This window comes from Narcine bancroftii, chromosome 9, assembly GCF_036971445.1.
Source record: "Narcine bancroftii isolate sNarBan1 chromosome 9, sNarBan1.hap1, whole genome shotgun sequence".
In the NCBI taxonomy this organism is placed as follows: Eukaryota; Metazoa; Chordata; class Chondrichthyes; order Torpediniformes; family Narcinidae; genus Narcine; species Narcine bancroftii.
The window spans coordinates 96,119,598-96,144,202 of record NC_091477.1 but is presented as its reverse complement, the minus strand read 5'-3'; the positions used below and the strand labels follow the sequence as shown (position 1 = coordinate 96,144,202).

At 38.5% G+C, this 24,605-nt stretch overlaps 1 protein-coding gene across 8 annotated transcripts in view; it reads right to left on the bottom strand.

Moving 5' to 3' along the window:
• LOC138742470 (inactive N-acetylated-alpha-linked acidic dipeptidase-like protein 2) overlaps positions 1-24,605 on the bottom strand; it is a 658,708-nt gene that overhangs the window by 12,421 nt on the left and 621,682 nt on the right. For 7 of the 8 annotated variants that reach the window (XM_069896934.1, XM_069896932.1, XM_069896937.1 and 4 more), the window contains 2 exons: positions 20,031-20,124; positions 19,475-19,673 (listed from right to left, as the gene is read on the bottom strand). In XM_069896934.1, coding sequence (XP_069753035.1) covers positions 19,475-19,673; positions 20,031-20,124 — 293 coding nt within the window. Of the gene's footprint in view, positions 1-19,474; positions 19,674-20,030; positions 20,125-24,605 lie in introns of those variants that run through there. The other variant, XM_069896945.1, reaches the window with a different exon arrangement.

Sequence of the window (24,605 nt, the reverse complement as noted above, 5' to 3'; positions counted from 1 at the left end):
TTTGGACTGAATACTGTGGCTGTGGAGACAGCGGGAGCACTGGAGGTGAATCCATGGACATTCAGTGACACTGAGAGGACCCTCTTTTGCTTCTCTTTCTCTGAATGTAAGGGGCACTGGGCAATTTCTGCTGATGGTGAATCTTTTTCTGCCTTACAGCAGACTAAAGGAAATTTTGTGTAATATTACATTTTCTATTTTCTTACATGACAGTAAAAGAATCTTGAATATTTGCATCATGCAAACAATGCTGGAACATAATCCTTTCACCTGAAGATAAGTATTTCTGAATCACAGTGATTAACTTTTAGGATATTAATGGCAATAGTTCAGAACTAAATGTAACATTGACATTATGAGGAATAGTGTGCATGTCACATAGTTCTAATGAGTAAAAACAGAAGAGAAAAAAGTTCTATACATTATTTTCATTTTAATATTGAATCTCCTCATGCATGTTGAAAAAGTTTTACATTTTAAAATATTACAATCCATATAGCCATTCTTCCCTCACACGGAGTCTAGCAATGGAGCACTGACTCCCTTAAGAGAGGATCCAGGTGCATTTGCACTTGGGTTTCAGCTTTGTGTCAGGAAAGGACAGCAGAAGAGGCTGCTCTGTGAAAAAAAGTTAACTACAGTGAGATATTTTATTTCTTGTAGTAAAGTTAATGTTTTTCAGATTTCAGATTAATTGTACATACATGACATTACATATCACACTGAGATTCTTTTTTCCTGCATGCCAGGCAGAATTACCACTTATTGTTAGTATAAAAAAATCTGAACTCAATATAAACATGTAAACAAATAAGGGAATGAAAGCAACTGACTGTGTAATATGGAGAGAAATAAAAATCAAAGTGCAAAAGTAAGAGTCCGTAAATGAGTCTCTGATCGAGTTTGTTGTTAAGGAGTCTGATGGTGGAGGGGCAGCAGCAGCGAGAACAAAGCATGTACTGGGTGATGTTAATCCATGATGATTGCTGCTTCTCTCCGACAGCAGCGTTCCCTGTACATGGTGGGGAGGTTTTTGCCATTGATGTCCTGGGCTGTGTCCACTGTCTTTTGCATGACTTTATGCTCAGGGTATTGGTGTCTGTACCAGACTATGATGCAGCTGGTCAACACACTTCCACCACACATCTGTAGAAATTTGCCAGGGTTTCTGGTATAATACCAGAAAATTTCTGAAGAAATAGAAGCATTGACATGTTTTTTGCATGGTGTCATTAGTGTGTTTGGTCCAGGAACGATCCTTTGAGATAGTGACTCCTGTGAACTTTTGCTCACCCTCTCTACCTCTGAAACCCAATAATCACTTTTAATTGTTTGTTAGAGTTTTAATATGTTACTCTTAGAAGTCCTATTTGTTTTAATTATTTTAATCTATCAGAGGCATTTAAATACAGTTCTTAAGCCTTCTACAATGGAGAGCCATCAAAGGCCCTATGAGGAATCAGATTTAAATGTAAGGATAGATGAGGAAATGGCCTGAATTATGTTGGGATAGAATGACTAATACGATAAATGTAAGATATAGACTAGTATGATATAATTTTCTCCATCAATTATATCTCACATCATAGAAATTAAATAAATTAAATTCAGACCTATAAGACCGATGTTTTAGATGTGTTGAAGAGGTATGAACTTTTTTACATTTAACATGGTTATGTTCTAAAGTGAGTTCTTTTTGGGTCGATCTAAGAAATTTCTTAGAACAGATTACAGGAATTAAATTTCCACAAAATCCAGAATTATTTTTATTGGGTCATAAGACCAAAATTGAAACTATCAAAACATCAAATAGAATTTGTTAAAATTGCATTGGTAGTCGGTAGAAAATGTATAGCAGTTGCATGGAAGTCTGATTCACATCTAGGTATGGAACATGGGAATGCAGAGATATATAGTTGTATGCCCCTTGAGAAAATTACCTAAAACTTAAGAAATAAGTACAACAAATTTTATAAGTTTGGGATCCATATTTACAATTCTCAGGTGTACAATTTTAGCTGTGTTCTTCCTAATCCTTGAAACCTGCGATGATCTTCTCCAAAGAAAATTAAATAGGATATGAATTTATGATCCATGGAGCGTGCAGCACTTCACCAATCCATTCTGCTTTCTTTCTTTTTTTAAAATCTTTTTCTTGCCTTTCTTTCAATTCTATCTTTTTCTTTGGGTCTTTTCTTGGGTGGGTGATGGTTGGGTACAACCATCATGGTGTAAATACAGGATTTACTTTTGTACTTGTATATTTTTAATTCTGTAATTGACTGCATGTATATTCAAAAATTTTAAATAAACTATTTTAAAAAAGCACTGTGAAGCCTTTGAGCAGTATATAGTGCAATTTGGTTTACTGATGGGTTGAGGCATGAGAGTTGGGGTCAGCTCATTCAGCCCTCCACATATGGAAAAATTAAACATGAACCAATGAGTACCATGGCAACAAGCTTGTCAGCGGGCTGGGTCTAGCACAAAAAAAGATTACACTTTTCCGGTCTCCTTGGAGGCTGCCTGAACTGCTGAGGAACGTCAGCATTTTGTGTTTCAAAAACTTGGAGAAGAATGTGATGATTTAAAGATTATTGCCATGTGCTAAGTTTCTTGCATCTGATTCAATTATATTTGTTTGCTAATTTGGGAAATAGTAGGAGGTTTTTGAAAATTGAATAATGATGTGGTAAGGCACTGACTGTATTATGTAATTCTATTGTTGAACAGAAGTCAAGTTCCTTAACTGTAGTTCTACATCAACACAGCTAATTTGAATTAAATAGAACTCATTGGGAGAATCACCGTCATGTACATATTTTCTATGGCAAAACATGCTTTTTCACTTGTGTAGATTATGGCACTTGCAAACATCTTTCTTAAATAAATGTGGTAATATATGATTAACTGCATATTTTTAAAGAGGAGTAAAGAAAAGGAATTATCTTAGTTAAATGTTCCCATTAAATATCCTCCTTGCTTCCAGATGTTTTCAATTCTATTGTTATCTAATACACAAAAGAGATTCACAGTTAGAGTTCACAGATGAGTATACCACGGAAGATTATGAGTGGCCAGCTAACAGGTAGATAGGGTTTGATATGTTAACCATTCTAGCAATACATTTCCTCTGCACTGCAGTGAATGGCAGTTCACAATACTGTAGGATTGAGTTTAATCCTATTTGTTGGGCCATAACCAGTGAGAAGGCAGCTAAAGTCAACTTCACAAGCATTACCCAATTTAAATTGTAACTGCAGTTTACTAATGCTGATCCCTTAATTATTTTTTTAATGTGAGCTAACAAGAGAGTCCTTCTTTTCATTTCTTGATTGTTGTCTGATGACGAGATTGCAATTTTTACTGTTGTATCAAATATTCCTCAGGGTTACTTTATGGTAACAGGCTAGGAAGTGGAAGACTGATATTAAGCTTTGTATTTATTTTCCTTTATGGTGTTCAGAGTTGTAGAACTGCTTTTCTGGGCCCCACTGGAATATTTGCACATCTCTAATCCAATCACAACCCGCCCACGCCAATAGTGGATGTGCTCACCTTCCTAGGCAGTTATGTTAAGGGAACAGGAACCAGTTTGGATGTCAAAGACACATTTGGAATCTGGTCCAAGTGAAGCTGAGAGAGGTCAGCAAAGGGGCCATTATTTGCCCACCCCCCCACCTCGATGTTTGCCATTGAAGGGAATCAAGGGTACCTTGGAGAGCCCAGGGTGAGCCTGAACTTCAACAAACCAGGACATGTGGCGGCCCAGTGCAGCAAAGGTATCTGTAAGAAGTGCAAACAGAAAGGGGACCAGACCAAGGACTGTTCAGAGAGCAAGAGCTGCAACTTGTGTGGGGAAGTAGGTCACCCCTACAGAGCCTACCCAAAACGTGTAGCCACCTATGCACAGACAATATGACGGCAAACTGCCAACATCAACTAGCAACTGACACTGCAAACAGTGGGAAGAAAAGGGTCAAGGCTCAAATTGAAGTCAGCAACATTTCGTAATCTGAGGATGAAGCCAGGACGAGCGTCCAATGAAGGATAAGGACACTCAAAGATGGAGGGGAAAGAAAAGTGGATCAAAAGAGGGATGTTCAGTACTCAGTAACTCCTAACTCAGTGAGACTGGGAGCAGTGTAGTGGCTATTGACACCCTGCCCCCCCCCCTGCCCCCCACTCACCACCCCCCTGCTTCAGGAGACCAGGAGCAGTGCTGAAGCTGTGCTCCTCAGCTCCAGGAGATGAAGAATTTAAGCCAGCTGGGAGACAGAGGAGAGGGAGCACAAACGGCTTTGCCTAAGGAGACCCCAATCACAGAAGATGATCACCCCCTGTCCTGAGTCTGAAATTAGTGCTGCAGTTCACCAAGGTGGTGGGCATGAGGGTTCAGACTGATTCACAATGGATTGTAAACTGGAGACTCAAATAAACCACAATGGAGATTAAAATAGCAACCCTAACATGTGCAGTGTCAAAGGAACTACGTGATGTGTAAACACCTTATAATACCTTGCCAAAGTCAAGGCAGATGTGACTTCATACAGGAGTGAGGGGCTGACACATCTCAGGAACTATCGAAGGTGGTTGTGATGGTGGTCCAATGAGTTGTCAGTGTTAATGGGGTCGGGGGGGGGGGGGTGGGAGAAACAATGATGGCGCATCAGATCTGGGTATTTTTGTGCGGGGAGGCAAATTTGTAATAACCGAGGTCAAGGGGGTGGTTGGGTGTTGTCTCCTCATGGTGGATGTAATGTACCGTGACACCCCGCTCTGGTTGATCAATGTGTATTCCTCACCCATGAGAAGTGAGTGGCTGCTGTCTTCCAGCAGCTTCCACTGTTGATGGCATCGTCCAGGCTGGTTTTTCTGGCTCAACTGCATCGTTGATGCGGCAAGATGATCTGGTGGTGCTGACAGCAGGCTGGACAGCTCCTCCAGACATTTGATGGAGACGGTAAAAACTCACAGGTGTGCAAAGCTTTCAGCAACCATGCAGGTGGATCTCAGCCACAGCTCAACTGGTTGAGATCGGATGGTGCAACCTGGTCCTGGATAGACATCCTCTTCAGGTCGAAGGCCATCATGGTCAGATTGACTGACGTCTTCTCCATGGTTATTCTCTGACCACTGCCTCCTTTACACCTCTGTAAGCTACAGCAGGACCAGGAGGCAGGAAGGGAAATGTGGAAGCTGAATGTGAAGCTGCTGGTACCTGAGATCATTCAAGCACTAAAGAACGAGTATGCAGGTTGGAGAACGGTGAAGCCTTTCTTTGATTCAGAGAGCAAGAAAAAGGCAGAGGAACATGCGACAACTCCAGACTTACCTACAGCAACTCCTCATTCTGTAGTCAAGAGGGATGGATATGAAAAAGGGACTCTGAGAGGTGCAGAGCCAGCAAGCTGCACAATTCACCTCAGAATGGCAATGCTGACCTCACCATTCAGGGTGATAAAAAGTGAATTCCCACGACCCATGTTGACAAGAGTCACATCTCATTTGTGCTTAATAATGATCTTCATTCAGTTCCACTCAATATAAGTTAATAAAGACAAAACCAAGAAAGTCCAATCATGACCAAAATGATGTAATTGTTGATCATCACTTTTTGTCTGCCATTATATACTGTATTTATAGGCAGTTTCTATAAGCAGCTAGTGGCACTCTGCTCTGCTGGAATGGAAAAGACCGCGGATGATCATATATGTCTTCTTTGGCTTGGCTTCGCGGATGAAGATTTATGGAGGGGGTAAAAAGTCCACGTCAGCTGCAGGCTCGTTTGTGGCTGACCAGTCCGATGCGGGACAGGCAGACACGATTGCAGCGGTTGCAAGGGAAAATTGGTTGGTTGGGGTTGGGTGTTGGGTTTTTCCTCCTTTGCCTTTTGTCAGTGAGGTAGGCTCATATATGTAACCACAAACTATTCCACAAGGTAGCCTGGTTTTGCATTGCACTATCTCATCATGAGTTCAATGGGTCTAACGGCTGATGGAATGGTGAGGATGGCATGTGGGAGCATGCCTACTATCATCTTGATTGTGCATTCACCTCCTTGACTAAGATCTTGGGGTTCGCCGCAGAGTATGCCCCGCCATGACTGTCAACGATGCTGCTCAAGCTGCCGATAGGATCAAACAATGGATTCAATTCTGACATCGGCTTTAAGATATTCAAGTGTCATGGTAGATTCCTTAAAATGCTGTTGTTTATTGTGTGATTATGCATAAAAAAACTGAAATTTGGATCACTTTATACTTGCAGAAGATAGGCACATGAAGGACTAACAGAACTGGGAGACTCTGCATCCTATCAGCAAATTTTCATATATTACTGAAAAGGTAATTTTATTTATTTTTAATAAATGAAACATGAGTAATTTTATTTCAAATCCATAAAGCTTCATTTGAATCACTTCAGATCCAGTGAAGAATTCCTGAATGTATTCAGGGATGTTTCTGTGCTATACTGTTCTATGCTGTAGATTTACCAAAATGAGATAAAGTAATGTCAATGAGGTAGCAAAAGGAAACAAATGCATTATTAATTGTATGTTAAACATCTACAAATTTACCAATGATACCACAACAGTGGGTTTAAAGAAAGGTGATGAGTCAGCATACAAGAGGGATATTGAAAATTTTAATGAATGGTGCATCAACAACAACCTTGCTCTCAATGTCACCAAAACTAAGCAGCTGATTGTTGACTTCAGGAAGGGAAAGGCAGAGGTATACAATGCAGTGATCATTGGGGAATCAGAGGTGGAGAGGGTGAGCAGATTTAAGTTCTTGGGAGTCACTATCTTGGAGGATTCCTGGAGCAAACACACTAATGGCATCATGAAGAAAGTAGGTCAGCGCTTCTACTTCCTCTGGAGTTTGCAGAGTTTTGGTATGACACTAGAAATCCTGGAAAATTTCTATAGATGTGTGGTGAAAAGTGTGCTGACTGGCAGCATCACAGTCTGGTATGGGGACACCAATACACCCGAGCATAAAGCCCTCCAAAATGTAGTAGATATAGCCCAGGACATCACAGGCAAAACCCTCTCCACTATCGAGAACATCTACAGGGAACGCTGCTGTTGGAGAGCAGCAGCAATCATCAAGGATCCACATCACCCAGCACATGCTCTGTTCTCACTGCTGCCATCAGGAAAGAGCTATAGGTGCCAGAAGACCCACACCACCAGGTTCAGAAACAACTTAGTTTCTCCAGCATTGTGTTTTGACTTCAATCATGGTCTCTACAAACTTTTGTGTTTTAACCCTCTAATCAAATGAACTGCTTACTCCTGGATCATGTGAAGCTTTTATCATCAGTGTGGCTCTCTTTATCCAAGGTATGTAAATTTGTCTACGTGCAAACAAGAGGCAACAAGCAGATTGCTCTTGTTTTCTTACAGTCACTCTGGTTTGCTGTGGTGACTGAAATACCACTAGCACAGAAGACTATCAGAGAATGAATACATCAAGTTGGTTACCAAGAAACGGACTCATTGACTTGCTTGTTATGTTTCTTTTAATATTTTATTTTAAAAATTTCCATATATGTAATTAATAAACAATTATACAAAACAGTAAATATTTATATTTAAGAAAATTTCATTAATTAGATGATGGTTATAACCCCTCCCCTTTCTTCACTTCCCAGATCCATCACCCTGTCCAAAATAAAATATATAAAAAGAATATATAGTAATATAAAATAAAGAAAAAGGAATATATCATCATGGACTGCTCGAAGGATCGCTTCCAACACAATGGACTCCAACAAAGTTTATATGATCAATTTAGGGAAGAAGATTAACACAAGTCTCAAGAGGCTGTAGAACACCTCTACATATTTATACCTAAAATGTGTATATATGGGCTCCAAATTTGCAAAAATATACCATATTTATTTCTCAAATTATATGTGATTTTTTTCCAGCTTTGAATTTCTGCATTCCATCTTCTCATACCTAAATGTACATCTGATTTCCAAGTCACTGCAATACATTCCCTTGCCACTGCTACTGCTATTTTAACAAATTTCTTCTGATATATTGATAGTTTCAACTTAGGTCTTGTTTCTTCTATATTTCCCAATAGAAATAAATCTGGGTTCTATGGAAACACAATACCTGTTACTTGTTCTCAAAAAAATTCTTAAATCCACCCAACAAGGCTGTACCTTGGGACATGATCAAGTTGAATGCAAGAAAGTTGCTATCTCTTCACCACACCTAAAACATTGATCTGATAAATCTGATTTCATTCTATTTAATTTTTGTGGCGTCAAGTATAGCTGATGTAAAAGATTGTATTGAATTAATCTATATCTTACATTAATAGTATTTGTCATACAATTTCGATAGAGATCCGACCATCTTTGCTCATCAATTGTAATATTCAACAACTCCCATTTCTGTTTAGATTTATGCACTCCCTGTTTAAATTGCAGATGTAAATTGCTTAGTATTTCCTCTCCTAATAATAAGTTTCTGCCTCACTACAAGTAGATAACAGCATTGCTAGACCCAACTTTTCCCTCAAATATCCTCTTAGTTGAAAATAACAGAGAAGAGCATTGTTAGCTATTCTGCATTTATTCCTTAATTGTTCAAATAATATCAATTGACCTTGTACTTAATAATCATCAATATTTTTAATACCTTTACTAAGCCAAATATTGAAAAATCGATTGTCCTTTGAGAAAGGTACAAGTTGATTTTGATTCAAAGACATCTTAGGCGATATGCTTCCTTTAATTCCAATTTCATCACTTATCTTGTTTCAAATAGTAATCACATGTTTTAACACTGGTATTTCTTTAACACCACTTAATGATTTTGAATCCCATTTATATATAAATTCCTCTGCTAAGATCTCTCTGATTTTATCCAATTCTATTTTAACCCATGCTGGGTTTTCTACTCCTTCAAAAAGAGAAGCAAGAAATCTCATTTGAGCTGCTTGGTAATAATTCTTAACATTAAGAAGCTGTAGGATTCCCAGTTCATATTTCCAGGTTGATCTTTCGATAGAAATGCTTGACATTTTTCCTTTCTGAAGAAATTTCCTTAATGTTTATTTAATTCTTGAAAAAACATTTGTGATAATAATATAGGTAAAATTTGGAAAAAGATATTGTAATTTTGGGAATATATTCATTTTAATATAAGTAACTCTTACTACTAATGATATAGGTAAAAATCATCCATTCAAAAAAAATCTTCAACCTTTCTGAGTAATGGCAAATAATTCAGTTTATATAGGTTTATTAGATTATCACCTACTTGAATCCCTAAATATCTAATCCTCTCTTTTGACCACTTAAATTGAGAATTTCTTTTACAATTACTATAATCTCTTTCCATAAGGAGCATCATTTCATATTTATCCCAATTTATTTTATATCCAGAAATCTTATCATATCTTCCAAATTAAAATGTAATTTCCACAAGTAATTTCAGTTTCTGTCAAATATATTAAAACTTAATCTGCAAATAAACTAATTTTATGCTCTTCTTGACCAATCTTAAATCCCTTAATTTCCAGATTGTTCTATAGCTAGTATAAATAAGGCTGGAGATAAGGGACATCCTTCCCTACTTGATCTCATCAGTTGGAATGAGGTGGATATTTGTCCATTAGTCACTACTTTAGCTTTGAGATCATTATATAGAGTCTTAATCCAATTTATAAAAGTTTGACCAAACCCAAATTTGTCCAATACCTTCCAATCTCTCAAATGCTTTTTCTACATCTAAAGCCACAGCAACACTCAAGTCTTTTCTTTATTGAACTAAATGTATAATGCTAATGAATCTAGCCATAATGTCCACAAATTATCTCTTTTTTTTTAAACAAAGTCTGTCTGGTCCATATTTATTAATTTAGGTAATAGTTTAGTCACCCTATACCCCAGTATTTTAGCAAGAATCTTGTAATCTGAATTCAATAATGAAATCGGTCTATAGGATGAAGATTTTAAAAGGTCTCTATCTTTTTTGGTATAACAGTAATTATTGCTGTTGAAAATGACTGTGGGAGAGTATGAGTTGTTGCTGCTTGATCTAACATTTCCGTAAAAATAGGAATCAATAAATTTTTTAATTCTTTGTAATATTTGGGCAGAAAACCATCTTGTCCCAGAGATTAATTATTTGTAATGAACTCATTGCCGCCTTAACTTCTAGCTGTGTAAAATGAGCATTCAATTCTGTTTGTTCTTCCATATTCAATCTAGGTAAATTTATCTGAGATAAATATCTATTTTATTTTCATCTTTTAAAGATTCTTACCAATATAATTTTCTTTAAAAAAGACTTATTTCTTGAGGTTTATAACTCATGATATTCAAGTAATTTTTAATTACATTAATCATTCTTGACACTTGTTCTGTTTTCAATTGCCATGCAAGTACTTTATGTGATTATTCACTTAATTCATAGTACCTCTGTTTGGTTTTTGTAATTGTTTTTTCTGTTCTGTAAATTTGTAATGTATTGTATTGAAGTTTTTTTATTAATTAGTTTATCCTCAGAAATGCTCCTTTGAAGATCTTTTTCCAGAACTGTTCTCATTGATCTACCTCTTTCATGTACTCCTTAATTTTGGAAGCAAAGCTTATAATTTGGCCTCTCAAATACGGTTTCAAAGCATCCCATATTACAAACTTATCATTCATGGAATTCAAGTTTATATCACAAAATAGCTGATTTGCTTCTAATAAAATCATGAAAATCTGTTCCTTTTAATAATGTTCAATCTCCATCTATAGACCGATTTCTCTTTATTAGGCATTATAATCATTATTAATAAAGGCGAATAATCAGATAAAATTCTCACTTTATATTCTGCTTCAAATATCCTACCTTGTAAATGTGCTGAAATTAAAAATAAATCAATTCTACAAAAGGTATAATGTTTATTTGAATAAAAAGAATAATCCCTTTCTCTAGGATAAATTCTCCCCACACATTTATTAAGTCCCTCATTAATACCAATCTAGTTTTTGCTGCTTTAGCTCCTGTTATTCCTTTAGTAGTCCTATCTAAAATTGGATCTAAACAAAAATTAAAATCTCCTCCTATTACAATATTCTCATGTGCCTCTGCTAATTTCAAAAACGTATCCTGTATTAATTTCTCATCATCCACATTTGGTGCATACAGGTTCAAAAGAGCCCATAATTCCAAATATATTTGACGGTGTACTATCACTTATCTCCCTACAGGATCAATTACAACATTTTGTATTTCAATTGGAAGAACTTTTTCACCATAATTGACGTATCTTTTGCCTTGGAATTAAATGAAGAAGCTGCTACATACCAAACCCAGTCTCTCTTTAACTTCAAATGTTCTCTTTCAATTAAAAGAGTTTCATGCAAAAAAAGTTAAGTCTACTCTCATTTTCTTAATATGTATTAATACTCTCTTCCTTTTCATCACCCCGTTTAATCCATTAACATTTACAGATTTCATTATATTACTCATCTTAATAACCCACTGTTTCCTCTGTCTGTGAACCCTTGTCCCTCAACTCTCTTACCCAATATCCAATGTGTTGTCAAGTACTTCCTCCAGCAGTCCATTATCAAAAATGAAAACAGATTTACATTTGAAGCATACATGTTTCCACACTTACAACTATATATAAACAAAGTAAACACCTTCCACCTCCAGAAAGGGTCATTTAAATACCCAACACTAACTCCCTTTATTTCACAGGCTGCAACCAAGGTCACAATTACCCACATGATACAGCAGGAGTTGGAACCTCAGCTCCTCCCCAAATCCCCTGGTACATTTTTCTTTGATCATTTAATACATATAATTTTTTTAAAAAACACCAGCAAGAAAAAGTATTTTAGATTATTTAATCCTGCATGAACTGCCAAATAAATTTAGTCCATCTAAAACATATTAACAACAACTGTTCTTCTAATTCTTCATTCTACCTGGGCTCCTGGCAGACTTTGCACAAACGCTTCTGCTTGTACAAAGCAAAAAAAGATATTATTTTCACCTCCAGGCAGGAAAATCTTTAAAGTTGTAGGATGATGCAATACAAATCGATGTCCTTTCTCCCAAAGAATCTTCTTAACTGGGTTAAATTCACTTCTTCCTTTTAATAAGTCTGCACTTATCAGAGTAAAATAAAACTTCACTCCCTTCATACTCAAGTGTACTTTTTCTTGCTCTTGCCCTTTCTGCCACTAGGGTCAAAATTCTTTCTCTGTCTTGGTATTGAAGAAATTGAATCAGCACAGAGCGTGGGTTTGGATTTGGAAGTGGTTTTGCTCTTAGGGCTCTGTGTGCTCTTAATCAAAGTTCGCTTCTCCCAATACTTCAGGAATCCATTTTTTAAAAAAGCCAATTGGGTCTTGTTTCTCCACTCCTTCTTTAAGACCCACTGTCTTAATATTATTTCTTCTAAAGTTTTCCAATATATTCACTTTCTGATGAAACCTCTGATTTCCATAGTTAGAGCAGTGGTGGGATCTTCCACTCTAGTTATCCTATCATCCACATGCTGCATTTCTTCCTGCATTTTTTTCATTTTCCCATCTAATTTATCAAATTTTCTCTTCATTTTATTAATAGCATCCAAGACTTTATTTATTTCTCCTTTCACTTCCTTTTTCATTCCACGAAGAAATTCTCTTATTAATAAATCAAAATGTTGGTTATATTTTCTAGTTTGCATTTACTTTTAAAAGTTTTAACTTTGTTCGGTACCTCCTCTTCTCGACGGTGATCTTCCTCTTCATCTTCTTCCTCTTCACTGCTGCTCCGTTGTGAGCCCGATTCTTTTCCTGTCAGCATCTCTGATGGCCCCGGCTTTTCACGCATGTGCAGTTTACTTCTGGGTTCTTCCCCGATGCCATCTCTCCGTCACTGCAGGAGATGGACATCAGCAGAAGTCTCCTCGACAGGATCACTCACCCAGGGAGTAGCTCAAGTACCTTCCTGCTTCAGGCTTGTGGTAGACCTCAGATCTTTTCTGATCTTCTCTTCACATCAGGCTCCAAGTAAGGCTGCAGCAGTTTTATCTTTCTTTGGAGGCATTTTTAAAATGTTGTAACAGTTTTTAATAGTTTAAAGCATTGCTTATTCAGTACTTTTTTTGCAAATTTACCAGGAGGGTCAAGCTCCTACAGCATCACATGTCATTCCCCCCAACTTGCTTATCATGTTATACTTTGGTTACATATCAGTTGGGTATCTAAAAATTGGACTCTTTTGTTTCCAGGATAACCACACTAGTTATCTGCTCAATGCATTTCAGATCGGAGAGGTTAAGAAACGGAATAGGCTAGGTTAGACAGCACCTAAAGAGCAACAGTGACATGAAAACTTGCATGTTATTTTTGTCACAAATTGACTGTTCTCCAGGCTTCCAATGAGCAGCGATCTCCCACATACTTGCCCCTTAACTTAATTTCTCTTTCCCAGACATTGTCTAATCTGCTGACCATTTCCAGCATTGTTTTTTATTTCACATTCCACTGCCTTTTTAATTTGATTTTCAGACACCAAGATGGCACCCGTCATTTCACATTAGAAGCTTGTGCGAATGCCATAAAGTTACCCATAGCATCTGAAAGGGGGGGGCACTGTTTTCACCATCAAGATTTCTTAAATTCTCTTCTGAAAGTCTCTAAGATGAAATTATTTCAGAAGGGCACCAGGGATGAACTATGTGCCTTACATCAGTTGCTGGGAAATTATTGAATTTTGGTACATTTGGTAAAACCAGGGGCTGATCAGGGATTGTCAGTATGGCTTTGTGTCAGACAGAAGCTTAAAGGTAACCTGATAGAAGTAAATACAATTATAAGAGGCAGAAATAGGGGAAATTGTATGAATGGATTTCCCATGGTAGGGGTAATCAAAAACATGAGGCCATAAGTTTAAGGTGATAGGAAGGAGTTTAAAGGGGATCTGAGAGGAATGTATTTTTACACAGTTTATAGTTGATATCTGGAACTTGCTCCCAGAGGAGATAGTAGTCAGATATAATCACTATATTTATGGAACATTTAGACAGACACTTAAATAGGCAAGGCATAGGAGGACATGGACATGGAGTTGCAAATGGTATTGAGATAAATAGGCATATTGGCCAGCACAGGCATGGCAGGCCAAATAGTCTGTTTCCATGGTGTACAACTCTATGTACTTTGCCAAGAAATCAAAATAATTGAGTAATAATCATTGAGCTTTCAACCCTGATAAATAGAAAGGTCAAAAGGGAAAGAATATTTTGATCCAAATTGAAGACAATTTAAATCAGAGATGTACTCTTTGTGATCTTAATTTGCCTTATTGCCTGAAGGTCACCAGCGATAAATTATACCTAACCCTCCCTGTTTACAGATGAAGAATTGCCTTATTTATTATGCCTCAGTTGACAGATCTGGTTTAATGAAATCAATATTCACTGTGGTACCATGAAGAAAAAAATATTCCAAGGTTTTTGTTTTTTACCCCACAAATGACTGCACCTGCAACTGGGAGTAAATTCATTTGACAGGTTTTTGCATGCACACCTTTGTTGAGATATCAAGATTGATTCAAAAGCCTATTTCTTCTGACCTACAATCTATTCTTGCTTTTAAATATGATAATAAATTTATAAAATGCATGAAAAATCAATTTCTCAGAAAGTAGGGCTATTCATCAAAATGGGATATTGATTTATAGAAAATGTTACCTTTTTGCCGAATCCCACGAAACAGGGGCTGTAATCAAAGCTATTTACAGCTTCATTTCACATCCCACAATGGAACATAACAGCTTATTGACTTGTTCGAATAATTCTAATTCTCTGAAACTTAACAATGTGACATTTTTTAGAAAGAATGAACTGACACATGTGTGATTTTTCATTTCTTATGTGAAATGCCTGACATACCATGAATTATTATGAAATGCCAACATATACTATAGATGAATATGAATGATGTTACACATAAGTAGATCTTATAACAGCGGTAAGATAAAAAAAAACTATTTCATCTCTTTCTGATGGTTTTGTCTGAAAACTATATATTTATTGCTCATTTGACATTAAGAACATTACTCTTCCTTACAGAGAACAAAGGGATATTTGTCACTTATCTGAATACAGCAGCAACAAGGCAGGAACTCAGTTCAACATCACACCGGTGTGTCAGCTAAGCTTCACTGGCTTATGCTCAAGAATCAATGAGACAATCACTGTCTGGCTTGGAGAGGAGAGTTTAACAAGTGAGCATGGCTGTTTAAAACAATGTTCACCAAGTGAAAAAAATAATCCTCGAGCTAACTAGCTATCTACCGTGCTTTCATATGCAATTGTGATACTTTGGAATATACCAAATATCACCATTGCTGTATTTTTTAAAATAAATTTTATAGGATTTTATAAATCCTATAAGGATTTTGGAAAATTTAAATCAAACAATTTGACAGATTATGTCAAAAGGATAATGAGATGGCAGTAAAAATATAACACTGATAAATGATGACACACACACACATCCACACTCCCAACCACACTTCAAACAGTAGATTTACAAGTGATTGATTTATGAAACATTCATATAACACCATTGATTACTTGGAGAATGTATCTTTGACTTCGCAAGCTATTTTTTATTTAGCCATTATCATGGGAATAAATTGCATGAAAATAACCATAATGCATTTTCAATTTATGGAATTTCACTTTTAAGATTTTTTTTCCAGAAATGCATCTGTAAATCAAATGATGGATGTGGCACATCATAACATAGAAAACTGCAGCACAGTACAGGCCCTCTGGCCCTCGATGTTGCGCCGACCCATATTTTTTTTTTTTTCTTTGGCTTGGCTTCACGGACGAAGATTTATGGAGGGGTATGTCCATGTCTGCTGCAGGCTCGTTGGTGACTGACAAGTCCGATGCGGGACAGGCAGGCACGGTTGCAGTGGTTGCAAGGGAAAATTAGTTGGTTGGGGTTGGGTGTTGGGTTTTTCCTCCTTTGTCTTTTGTGAGGTGGGCTCTGTTGTCTTCTTCAAAGGAGGTTGCTGCCCGCCGAACTGTGAGGCACCAAGATGCACGGTTGGAGGCGATATCAGCCCACTGGCGGTGGTCAATGTGGAAGGCACCAAGAGATTTCTTTAAGCAGTCCTTGTACTTCTTCTTTGGTGCACCTCTGTCTCGGTGGCCAGTGGAGAGCTCGCCATAGAACATGATCTTGGGAAGGCGATGGTCCTCCATTCTGGAGACGTGACCCACCCAGTGCAGTTGGGTCTTCAGCAGCATGGATTCGATGCTTGCGGATTCTGCCATCTCGAGTACTTCAATGTTGGTGATGAAGTCATTCCAATGAATGTTGAGGATGGAGCGGAGACAGCGCTGATGGAAGCGTTCTAGGAGCTGTAGGTGATGCTGGTAGAGGACCCATGATTCAGAGCCGAACAGGAGCGTGGGTATGACAACGGCTCTGTACACGCTGTATACTCCTTAAAAAAAAAGTACTAAACCCACCTTACCCCATAGCCTTTTATTTTTCTTTCATCAATGTGCCCATCTTAGAATCTCTTAAGTGCCGCTATTTCATCCTCCACCACCATCCCTGGCAAGGCATTCCAGGGGCACACAACCCTGTGTTTAAAAAAAAATACCCCTGGTGTCTCCTCTAAACTTCCCTCCCTTAAATTTGTACACATGTCCTCTGGTGTTTGCTATTCCCACCCTAGGAAACAGGTGATGACTGTCCACCCTATCTATATCTCTCATAATCTTGTAGACCTCTATCAAGTCTCGTCTCATCCTTCTACACTCCAAAAAGAAAAGTCCCAGCTCTGCTAACCTTGCCTCATAAGATTTGTTTTCCAATCCAGGCAACATTCTGGTAAATCTCCTCCGCACCCTCTCCATAGCTTCTGCATCCTTCCAATAATGAGGAAGGAATAACTGGACAGAGATTTGTAGAGTTACAACATGACCTCTTTACTCTTGAAATCAATCCCCCTATTAATGAAGACCAGCATTCCATAGGCCTTCTTAACTATCCTATTAACCTGTGCGGCGACCTTGAAGGATGTATGGATTTGAATCCCAAGGTCGCTCTGTTCATCCACACTCTTAGATAACCGACTTTCTAGTTTGTCCTTCCAAAATGCATCACCTCATACTTATCCGGATTGAACTCCATCTGCACTTTTCTGCTCAACTCTGCATCCTGTCTATATCCTCTTGTAACCTTTGACAACCTTCAGCTCCATCCACAACTCCTCCAACCTTCATGTCATCCGTGAACTTACTTACCCATCCATCTGCCTCTTCATCCAGGCCATTTATAAAAATCACAAAGAGCAAGAGTCTCAGGACAGATCCTTGTGGCCCTCCACTAGTCACCGTCCTCCAGGCAAAATACTTTCCTTCTTGCAATCCAATTTTTTATCCGCATAGTCAAGGTTCCACTGATCCCATGCCTCATAACTTTCTGGATGAGTCTCTCGTGGGGGAGTTTGTCAAATGCATTGCTAAAGTTCACATAGACTACATCTACTGCCCTTTTCTCATTGAATTTTTTGTACTCCCTCAAAAAATTACTCAATTAGGTTCATGAGGCATGAGCTTCCCTTCGGAAAGCTATGCTGCCTATCCTTGAGTAGACTATACTTCTCCAAATGTTCATAGATCTTATCTTTAAGAATCTTCTCCAATAGTTTGCACACCACTGATGTAAGACTCACCAGTCTATAATTCCCAGGATTCTCCCTATTAACTTTTTTAAACAAGGGGTCCACATTTGCCATTCTCCAATCCTCCGTCACCTCCCCTGCGACCAAAGAGGATTCAAAGATCATAGCTACTGCCCCAGCTATCTCTTCTCTGTCTGGAGTATCTCACATCCAGCCCTGGGGACTTATCAATGTTGATGTTTTTAAGAAGATCCAACACTTCCTCTTCCTTAATCTCCACAATGTCCAGCACACAGGCCAGTTCTATTCTGACCACATCATGATCAAGTTCCTTTTCTCTTGTGAATACTAAGACAAAGTATTCATTGAGGACCTCCCCAACCTCCTCCGCCTCCAGGCACATGTCACCTTCTTTATCCTTTAGCGGCCCCACCTTCATTCTCCTCATCCTTCTGTTCTTCACAGATGCACAGAACTCCACCTCAGTGTTCCATGAGATGGCTGATGGTCAATAATAAATCTGTTTCCTTCAGTGTTCCACTCACAGGACTCTCCCACCACCTGTGTCCCTGGATAAAGCAACAAATGTTCTTTCTCTTCCTCCAGAGTATCAACTTTGGGTCTAGTTGTTGCCACCCTGTCTCTTCACAGATGTGAATGGTTGCAGCCTGTACTAGCCCTTAAAGTGATATTCACACTAAATGAAACATGAGCTTGTAATAAAAGGCGCTCACCTCCAGCTGACTCCCGACAATCCCAGCTCTCTCTCTCGAGTCCCACACTCCTCTACTTTCAGTAACAGTCCTGAGATGTCTGTCATTCTTGTGAAAATTCTAAAAAACCCTGTACTCTTCAACTATATTATCTTAAATACATTCAATGAAGCAGCGTCTCCTGCTTCCTTAGGCAGGTAATTCCACAGATTCAACACCCTCTGGTAGAAGTTTCTTCTTATCTCTGTATTTCTCCACCCTATGTCTTTCTTGAATCTACTCCCCAGAATCTTGAAGCTATCTCTCCTATTTCTAGTCTCACCTGCCAGTGAAAACAACCTCTGTAGTGTTATCTACCTATTCCTTTCTTAATTTTGTTTGCCTCTATAAGATCCCACTTATCCATCTAATCTCTAATGAGTGTGGTCCCAGGCGACTGAATGTTTCCTCATAGGTTAACCCTCCGGAATCAACCTGGTGAATCACCTCTGCACCACCTCCAAAGCCACTGTATCCTTTCTCAAGTAAGGAGACCAAAAGTGCACACAGTACTCCAGGTGTATTCTTGCCAGTACCCAGTATAGATGCAGAAGAATCTCCTTGCTTGTAAATTCAATCAATCCCTCTAGCAATGAGGGGCAGCATCCCACTAGCCTTCTTGCTTTCGGCGGCACTTGCAAACTAATCTTTTGTGATTCAATCACAAGCATTTCCATGTCTCCCTGCACAACAGCATGCTGCAATCTTTCACCATTTAAATAATAGTCTGATCCACTCTTTTCTCACTGATTGGATAGCCTGATTTTTTTCAATATTGCAGACCCTTGCCTACTCATTAAACTGAAAAAAAAAACATTTTAAGGGACAGAATTTAGCACATCAACAAATTGATTCTAAAATAAAGAGACTTTTGCTATCTACAAAATATCAAAATTGACTGAACTGTTAAATGTTTGATTTGAGCATCAATTAATGTAGAAATATTTTATTAATCATTGGTGATATTTCTCTCCAGAAGTTGCTCCATATTGAGATAGTTGAAAATACCTGAATGATAAATATGACAAAAAAGATTCCATACCTATAATAACCTGGAGGAGCCTGTTCAACGAGGAAGGTTTTCTCTACATTTTGCAGCACATCATTCAACATTCTCAGATGAGCAGGGTCTTGCTCATTCGGATTATGAGCTGGTCGCATTTCGTCTGATTGAAATAGTTGTGCAGTTTCCCTCAGTGCACCAGCCAATGTCAGCATTTGATCTGAAGCAACACTTACATCTTCAAAAAATAAAATAAATCATGAAGCATTGCACCAAAATAACACCCAGAAGAACCACGACAATGATAAAGAACAGGCAATCTTTTATCATAACTCAAAGGAGTTATGAAGCAATGGTTTATTATTAAGCACATATAAGATAATGAAACATAAAAAAACATTTCTATTGTGTACAAACAATTACTCAGATTATATCAATCAATTCTAATGTCAGAAAATATAGGATATTTGAACATTTGATAATCTATGATTTGAGGATAAAAAGAAAGAAAAGGATGAACAAGAATGTATGGTATTCTCTTCAAATTTAAATAAAAAAGGTTTCACGAGACCAACTACTTATGTCTTCATTTTACCTTTGAGTTGTTCTTGAACCTCCAAAGCTATATCCAAAACATTAATTGGGAGTACAGGCTCATTGGCTATTCGCAGAATCATTTCAGCTGTCAACTAGAACAAAGAAATCAAAAGGTATAGGATTAGAAATGGTCTTTACTTCAACAAAGTCAAAGCATAAATATATTAAACAGAATAATAACACTACCTCTCTTTACATTCCACCTTCATTAATAAATAGAAGCAAAAAACCAATACACCCTATTTTTTTTATTTATAGAATCCTGTATCATATTTTCAATAAAAACAAAAAAATCCACAAATTGATGACACTGAAATAACATCCACTTCATATGCTCTCACCAAAAAAAAATGGATACCTTACAAAATAATTCAAAACAATGGGATTTTGAAAGCACAAAAACTTTAAAGCATGTTCCACATGGTTTGGAAGTGATCATAAATTTTCTTCTTTGGCTTGGCTTCGCGGACAAAGATTTATGGAGGGGTAATGTCCACGTCAGCTGCAGGCTCGTTTGTGGCTGACAAGTCCGATGCGGGACAGGCAGACACGGTTGCAGCGGTTGCAAGGGAAAATTGGTTGGTTGGGGTTGGGTGTTGGGTTTTTCCTCCTTTGTCTTTTGTCAGTGAGGTGGGCTCTGCGGTCTTCTTCAAAGGAGGTTGCTGCCCGCCGAACTGTGAGGTGCCAAGAAGCATGGTTTGTCACAAATTAACTTCTGAGTTAAATGTGAAAAATCTTTGAAGGACTTTATTGACACAAAAGAGTAAATCTGAAGCTCAGATGATTTATTTGGATGTTATCATTTCCTCTATTATTCAACTTGAAGTGTAAAACTGCAGCCCTGTGCTTAGATATCTCCAAATCAGTGAGAAATGAAAAAAAAAATCAGTGATATTTGCCAGAATTAGAAAGGAGAATTCTCCCTGTTGGCAGATGGCTCACAGTGACAAATACCACAACTATTGTGTTTTGGAAGTACAGACACAGGTTCAGCAGTTATCTTTATTCAGTATCCTCAAGACAGATATTGTCTGATTTTTGTACAATAAAGGAATCAATTAGATACAGTTGGGTCAGGAGACAGCACTGAGGTAAAAGAGCTGGATGATCTTATCAAATGGCAAAACCACAGGCCAATTCTTGTTTCAATTTGGTTGATCAAAGTCTTGAAATACACTCTCTGAGATCATTTCAATCTCAAAATTTTTGATTAACTCATCAATTCATTTGCTGTATTGACTGTTTAACTGTACACCACCTGGATCAGAATCCAACAGGTTATATCATCTGCCTGTTTTAGAACCTGTCTAGTTTTTATTCCTTTGCTTTCAAAAGGTTATCAGCTTCAAGAGGTTATCACCCAGGCAGTGAAGAAATTTATTTTTGCCATTTCTACAAGACATTCAACAGCACATTTTCAGTTGGGAATACCCAAGGTCTGAGTTTTTTAGATGAACAGATGGTAATGTGTGGCTGGTGCACATATTTGCTGAAAAGTCATCAGTACAACTTGGCAGGTTAAATTATAAACTGAGCATTCGACAGTGCTAACAACAGAAGCACGGCAGGAAAAGGCAGGTTTCAAAAAATTAGAAGTCAGCTATTGGCTTTTTAAAGTGATTCAGTGGTACAAAAGCTGTCTATGATAACCTGTTTCTGCAGTCACATCAATCCATATTCCTGAGCAATGTGATTACAGTTTACACTAAGGAAGAATAAATCTAGATCTTAATTAGAAATACCGCAAATTGATCTGACATGTCTAAAGGACAGTTAGTTTTAGGTGTTTTCTAATGGTTTACGTTCTAAATTTGTTTTTACAAATTCTTTATTTTTAATTTAATTTGTTGACACATTGATTTTGAAATATTTTTGAATGTCATTTACATGTCACGAAAATTCTAAATAATTTCACAGGTTTCACTGTTAATTCAGTTTGGGGAGGTCTACCATAACATTTCTAAGGATAAGTTCTGCTCAAGTTTGATGTATCATTGGGTCAGAAAATTCTGGATGCAATGAAAGTGAACATTGCAAATAATATCCAATTAAAATAGTGTCTGTATCCAGTGATAATAATAATCATCAGGAGTTTATTATCACACATATTGTACAATGTACATATGCCCAAAATTCTTACTTGCTGAAGCTGAACAAGTACTTACAAAGAAAAACTATTACAGAAAATGAATTGAATTAAATTAAAAGAGACAATAAATATGCAAGATAGATAATAAATATTCACAGTGGTCTTTGCGCACAAAAGTGATCTTCAATAGTACAATAGTCCATGATTGGTATAGCAAGCGAAGGTTGAAGTATCTGATAGTGATTGGAAAGAAACTGTTCTTGAACCTCGTGGTGTTGGTCTTCGGGCTTGCTTTAGTTTACTTTAGACATACACCATGGTAACAGGCCGTTTCGGCCCATTAGTCCATGCTGCCCAATTTACACCCCACCAACCTACACCCCTGGTGCACTTTGAATGGTGGGAGGAAACTAGAGTCCCCAGGGAAAATGCACGCAGACACGGGGAGAATGTAGATACTCCTTACAGACAACATGGAATTCGAACCCCGGTCCTGATCGCTGGTGCTATAATGGCATTGCACTAACCACTATGCCAACTGTACCACCCTGATCATTGTATACCTTCTACCTAAAGGTAGCAGTGAGAAGAGGTTGTCTACAGGGTGATAGGGATCATTTATGATGTTGGCTGTCTTCTTGAGACAGCATCTCACATAGATGTTTGCAATGGATAGGAGGTGAGAGCCTGTGATGAACATGTCTATGTTTGCTACCTTCTGCAGCCTTCTGCCTTCCTGGCACTTGAGTTGCAAAACTACAAACAGTCAGTATGCTTTCCACATTACATCTTTAGAAGTTTGATAGAGTATCCAATGACATGCCAAATCTTCTCAGACTCCTTTGGAAATAGAAGCGCTGGTGTTTCTTCTCTATGGTTGATGATATGCTGACTCCAGGAAATGAGTTCTGAGACCTCCAGGAGCTTGAAAGTTCCGACTCTCTCCACCTCCTTCCCATCAATGCTAAGAATTGCATGTCCTTCGGCCTCTTCCTAAAATCAACAAAAAGCTCTTTGGTCTTGATGACATTGTGAGCAAGATTGTTGTTCTGACAACATCTAATCAGGTTTTCGATCTTCATCCTGCATCCTGACTTTTCAATTCTAGTGCACTGTTATACGCCTACCAAACACTTCATTCCAGCTGTTGTTTCATCAAGATTAATTAATGGTATAGGTGGTTTCTTCCTAAGTCAGCATTATTCTGCACTGAGCAAACTACTAGCTGAAAACATTCTGAGAAGAGAAATTTGTGGAATACATCATGGAACATGATCCTTCTCTTTACTGTCATCCCTTTAATTTATATTTCATATTGGACACGAGTCAACTGATTAAAGATGATTCCAAGGGCTTTACTTAATGATGCAATTCAAAGCTAATGCGCTTAACAGCTTTTTTTGATTCATGCAGGCATAGTGATCGAGGAAATTACCAGTCCTTGGACTAAATGTGGAATTATCAGCATATGGAGTAAGATGCATATGAAACTATGTAATCTTGTCCATGAAACAATACTTTTCATTTAAGTTGTTTCTTGGAGCAATTGAACAAATTCATATCTTTATGAAAATTGATGTAAAGCAGTGGTTCCCAAACTTTTTCGGGCTGCCACCCCTTTGGCTTCCTGGCCACATCTTGAGCACACCCTCCCCATACAACGGCGCTGGAGGGGAGGGTTTAGTGGCAGCACTGAGTGGAGTAGGGGGTTAGTGGTGGCGCTGAGCAGGGTTGGGGACTGGGTAGTGGCGGCGCTGAGCAGGGTAGGGGGTTATTGTTGGTACTGAGCAGGGTTGGGGACTGGGTAGTGGCAGTGCTGAACGGGGTGGGGGGGTTAGTGGTGGTGTTGAGCGGGTTGGGGGGTTAGTGCCGGCGCTGAGTGGGGTTGGGGAGAGGGTAGTGGCAGTGCTGAGTGGGGTAGGGGGTTATTGTTGGTGCTGAGCTGGGTTGGGGACTGGGTAGTGGCGGTGCTGAGCGGGGTGGGGGGTTAGTGTGGTGTTGAGTGGGGTGGGGGGGTTAGAGGCGGCCCTGAGTGGGGTTGGGGAGAGGGTAGTGGCAGGGCTGAATGGGGTGGGGGGTTAGTGGCAGAGCTGAGGGGGAAGTGGTGGGATTGAGAGGTGCATGGTGGTGGCGCTGTGGGAGGGGTTCGTGGCAGCGATGAGGTGGGGGGGGGTTTGTGACACCAGTACCATATGGCAGCCACTGAGTGTGGGGAGTGGTGGTGGTGGCAGCGCTGAGCAGGGGATAGTAACACCAGGACAACATGTTGGTCACCAAAACCAGCTCTTGCGAGAATGCCTTATCGCTGTTTATTTTGCTCGCTACTGCCTCTCCAAGTCTGGACAGAAAATTACTGCACTGACTTCTTTATTAAACTTTGCAGCAAACTAAATAATAAACAGGATGAAAAGTTCAGAGCACCTTGTTTTTCCTCACTGTCCCCTAACCAGCCCCTTTTCCCTCATTGCCTTCTTGGATCTTTCC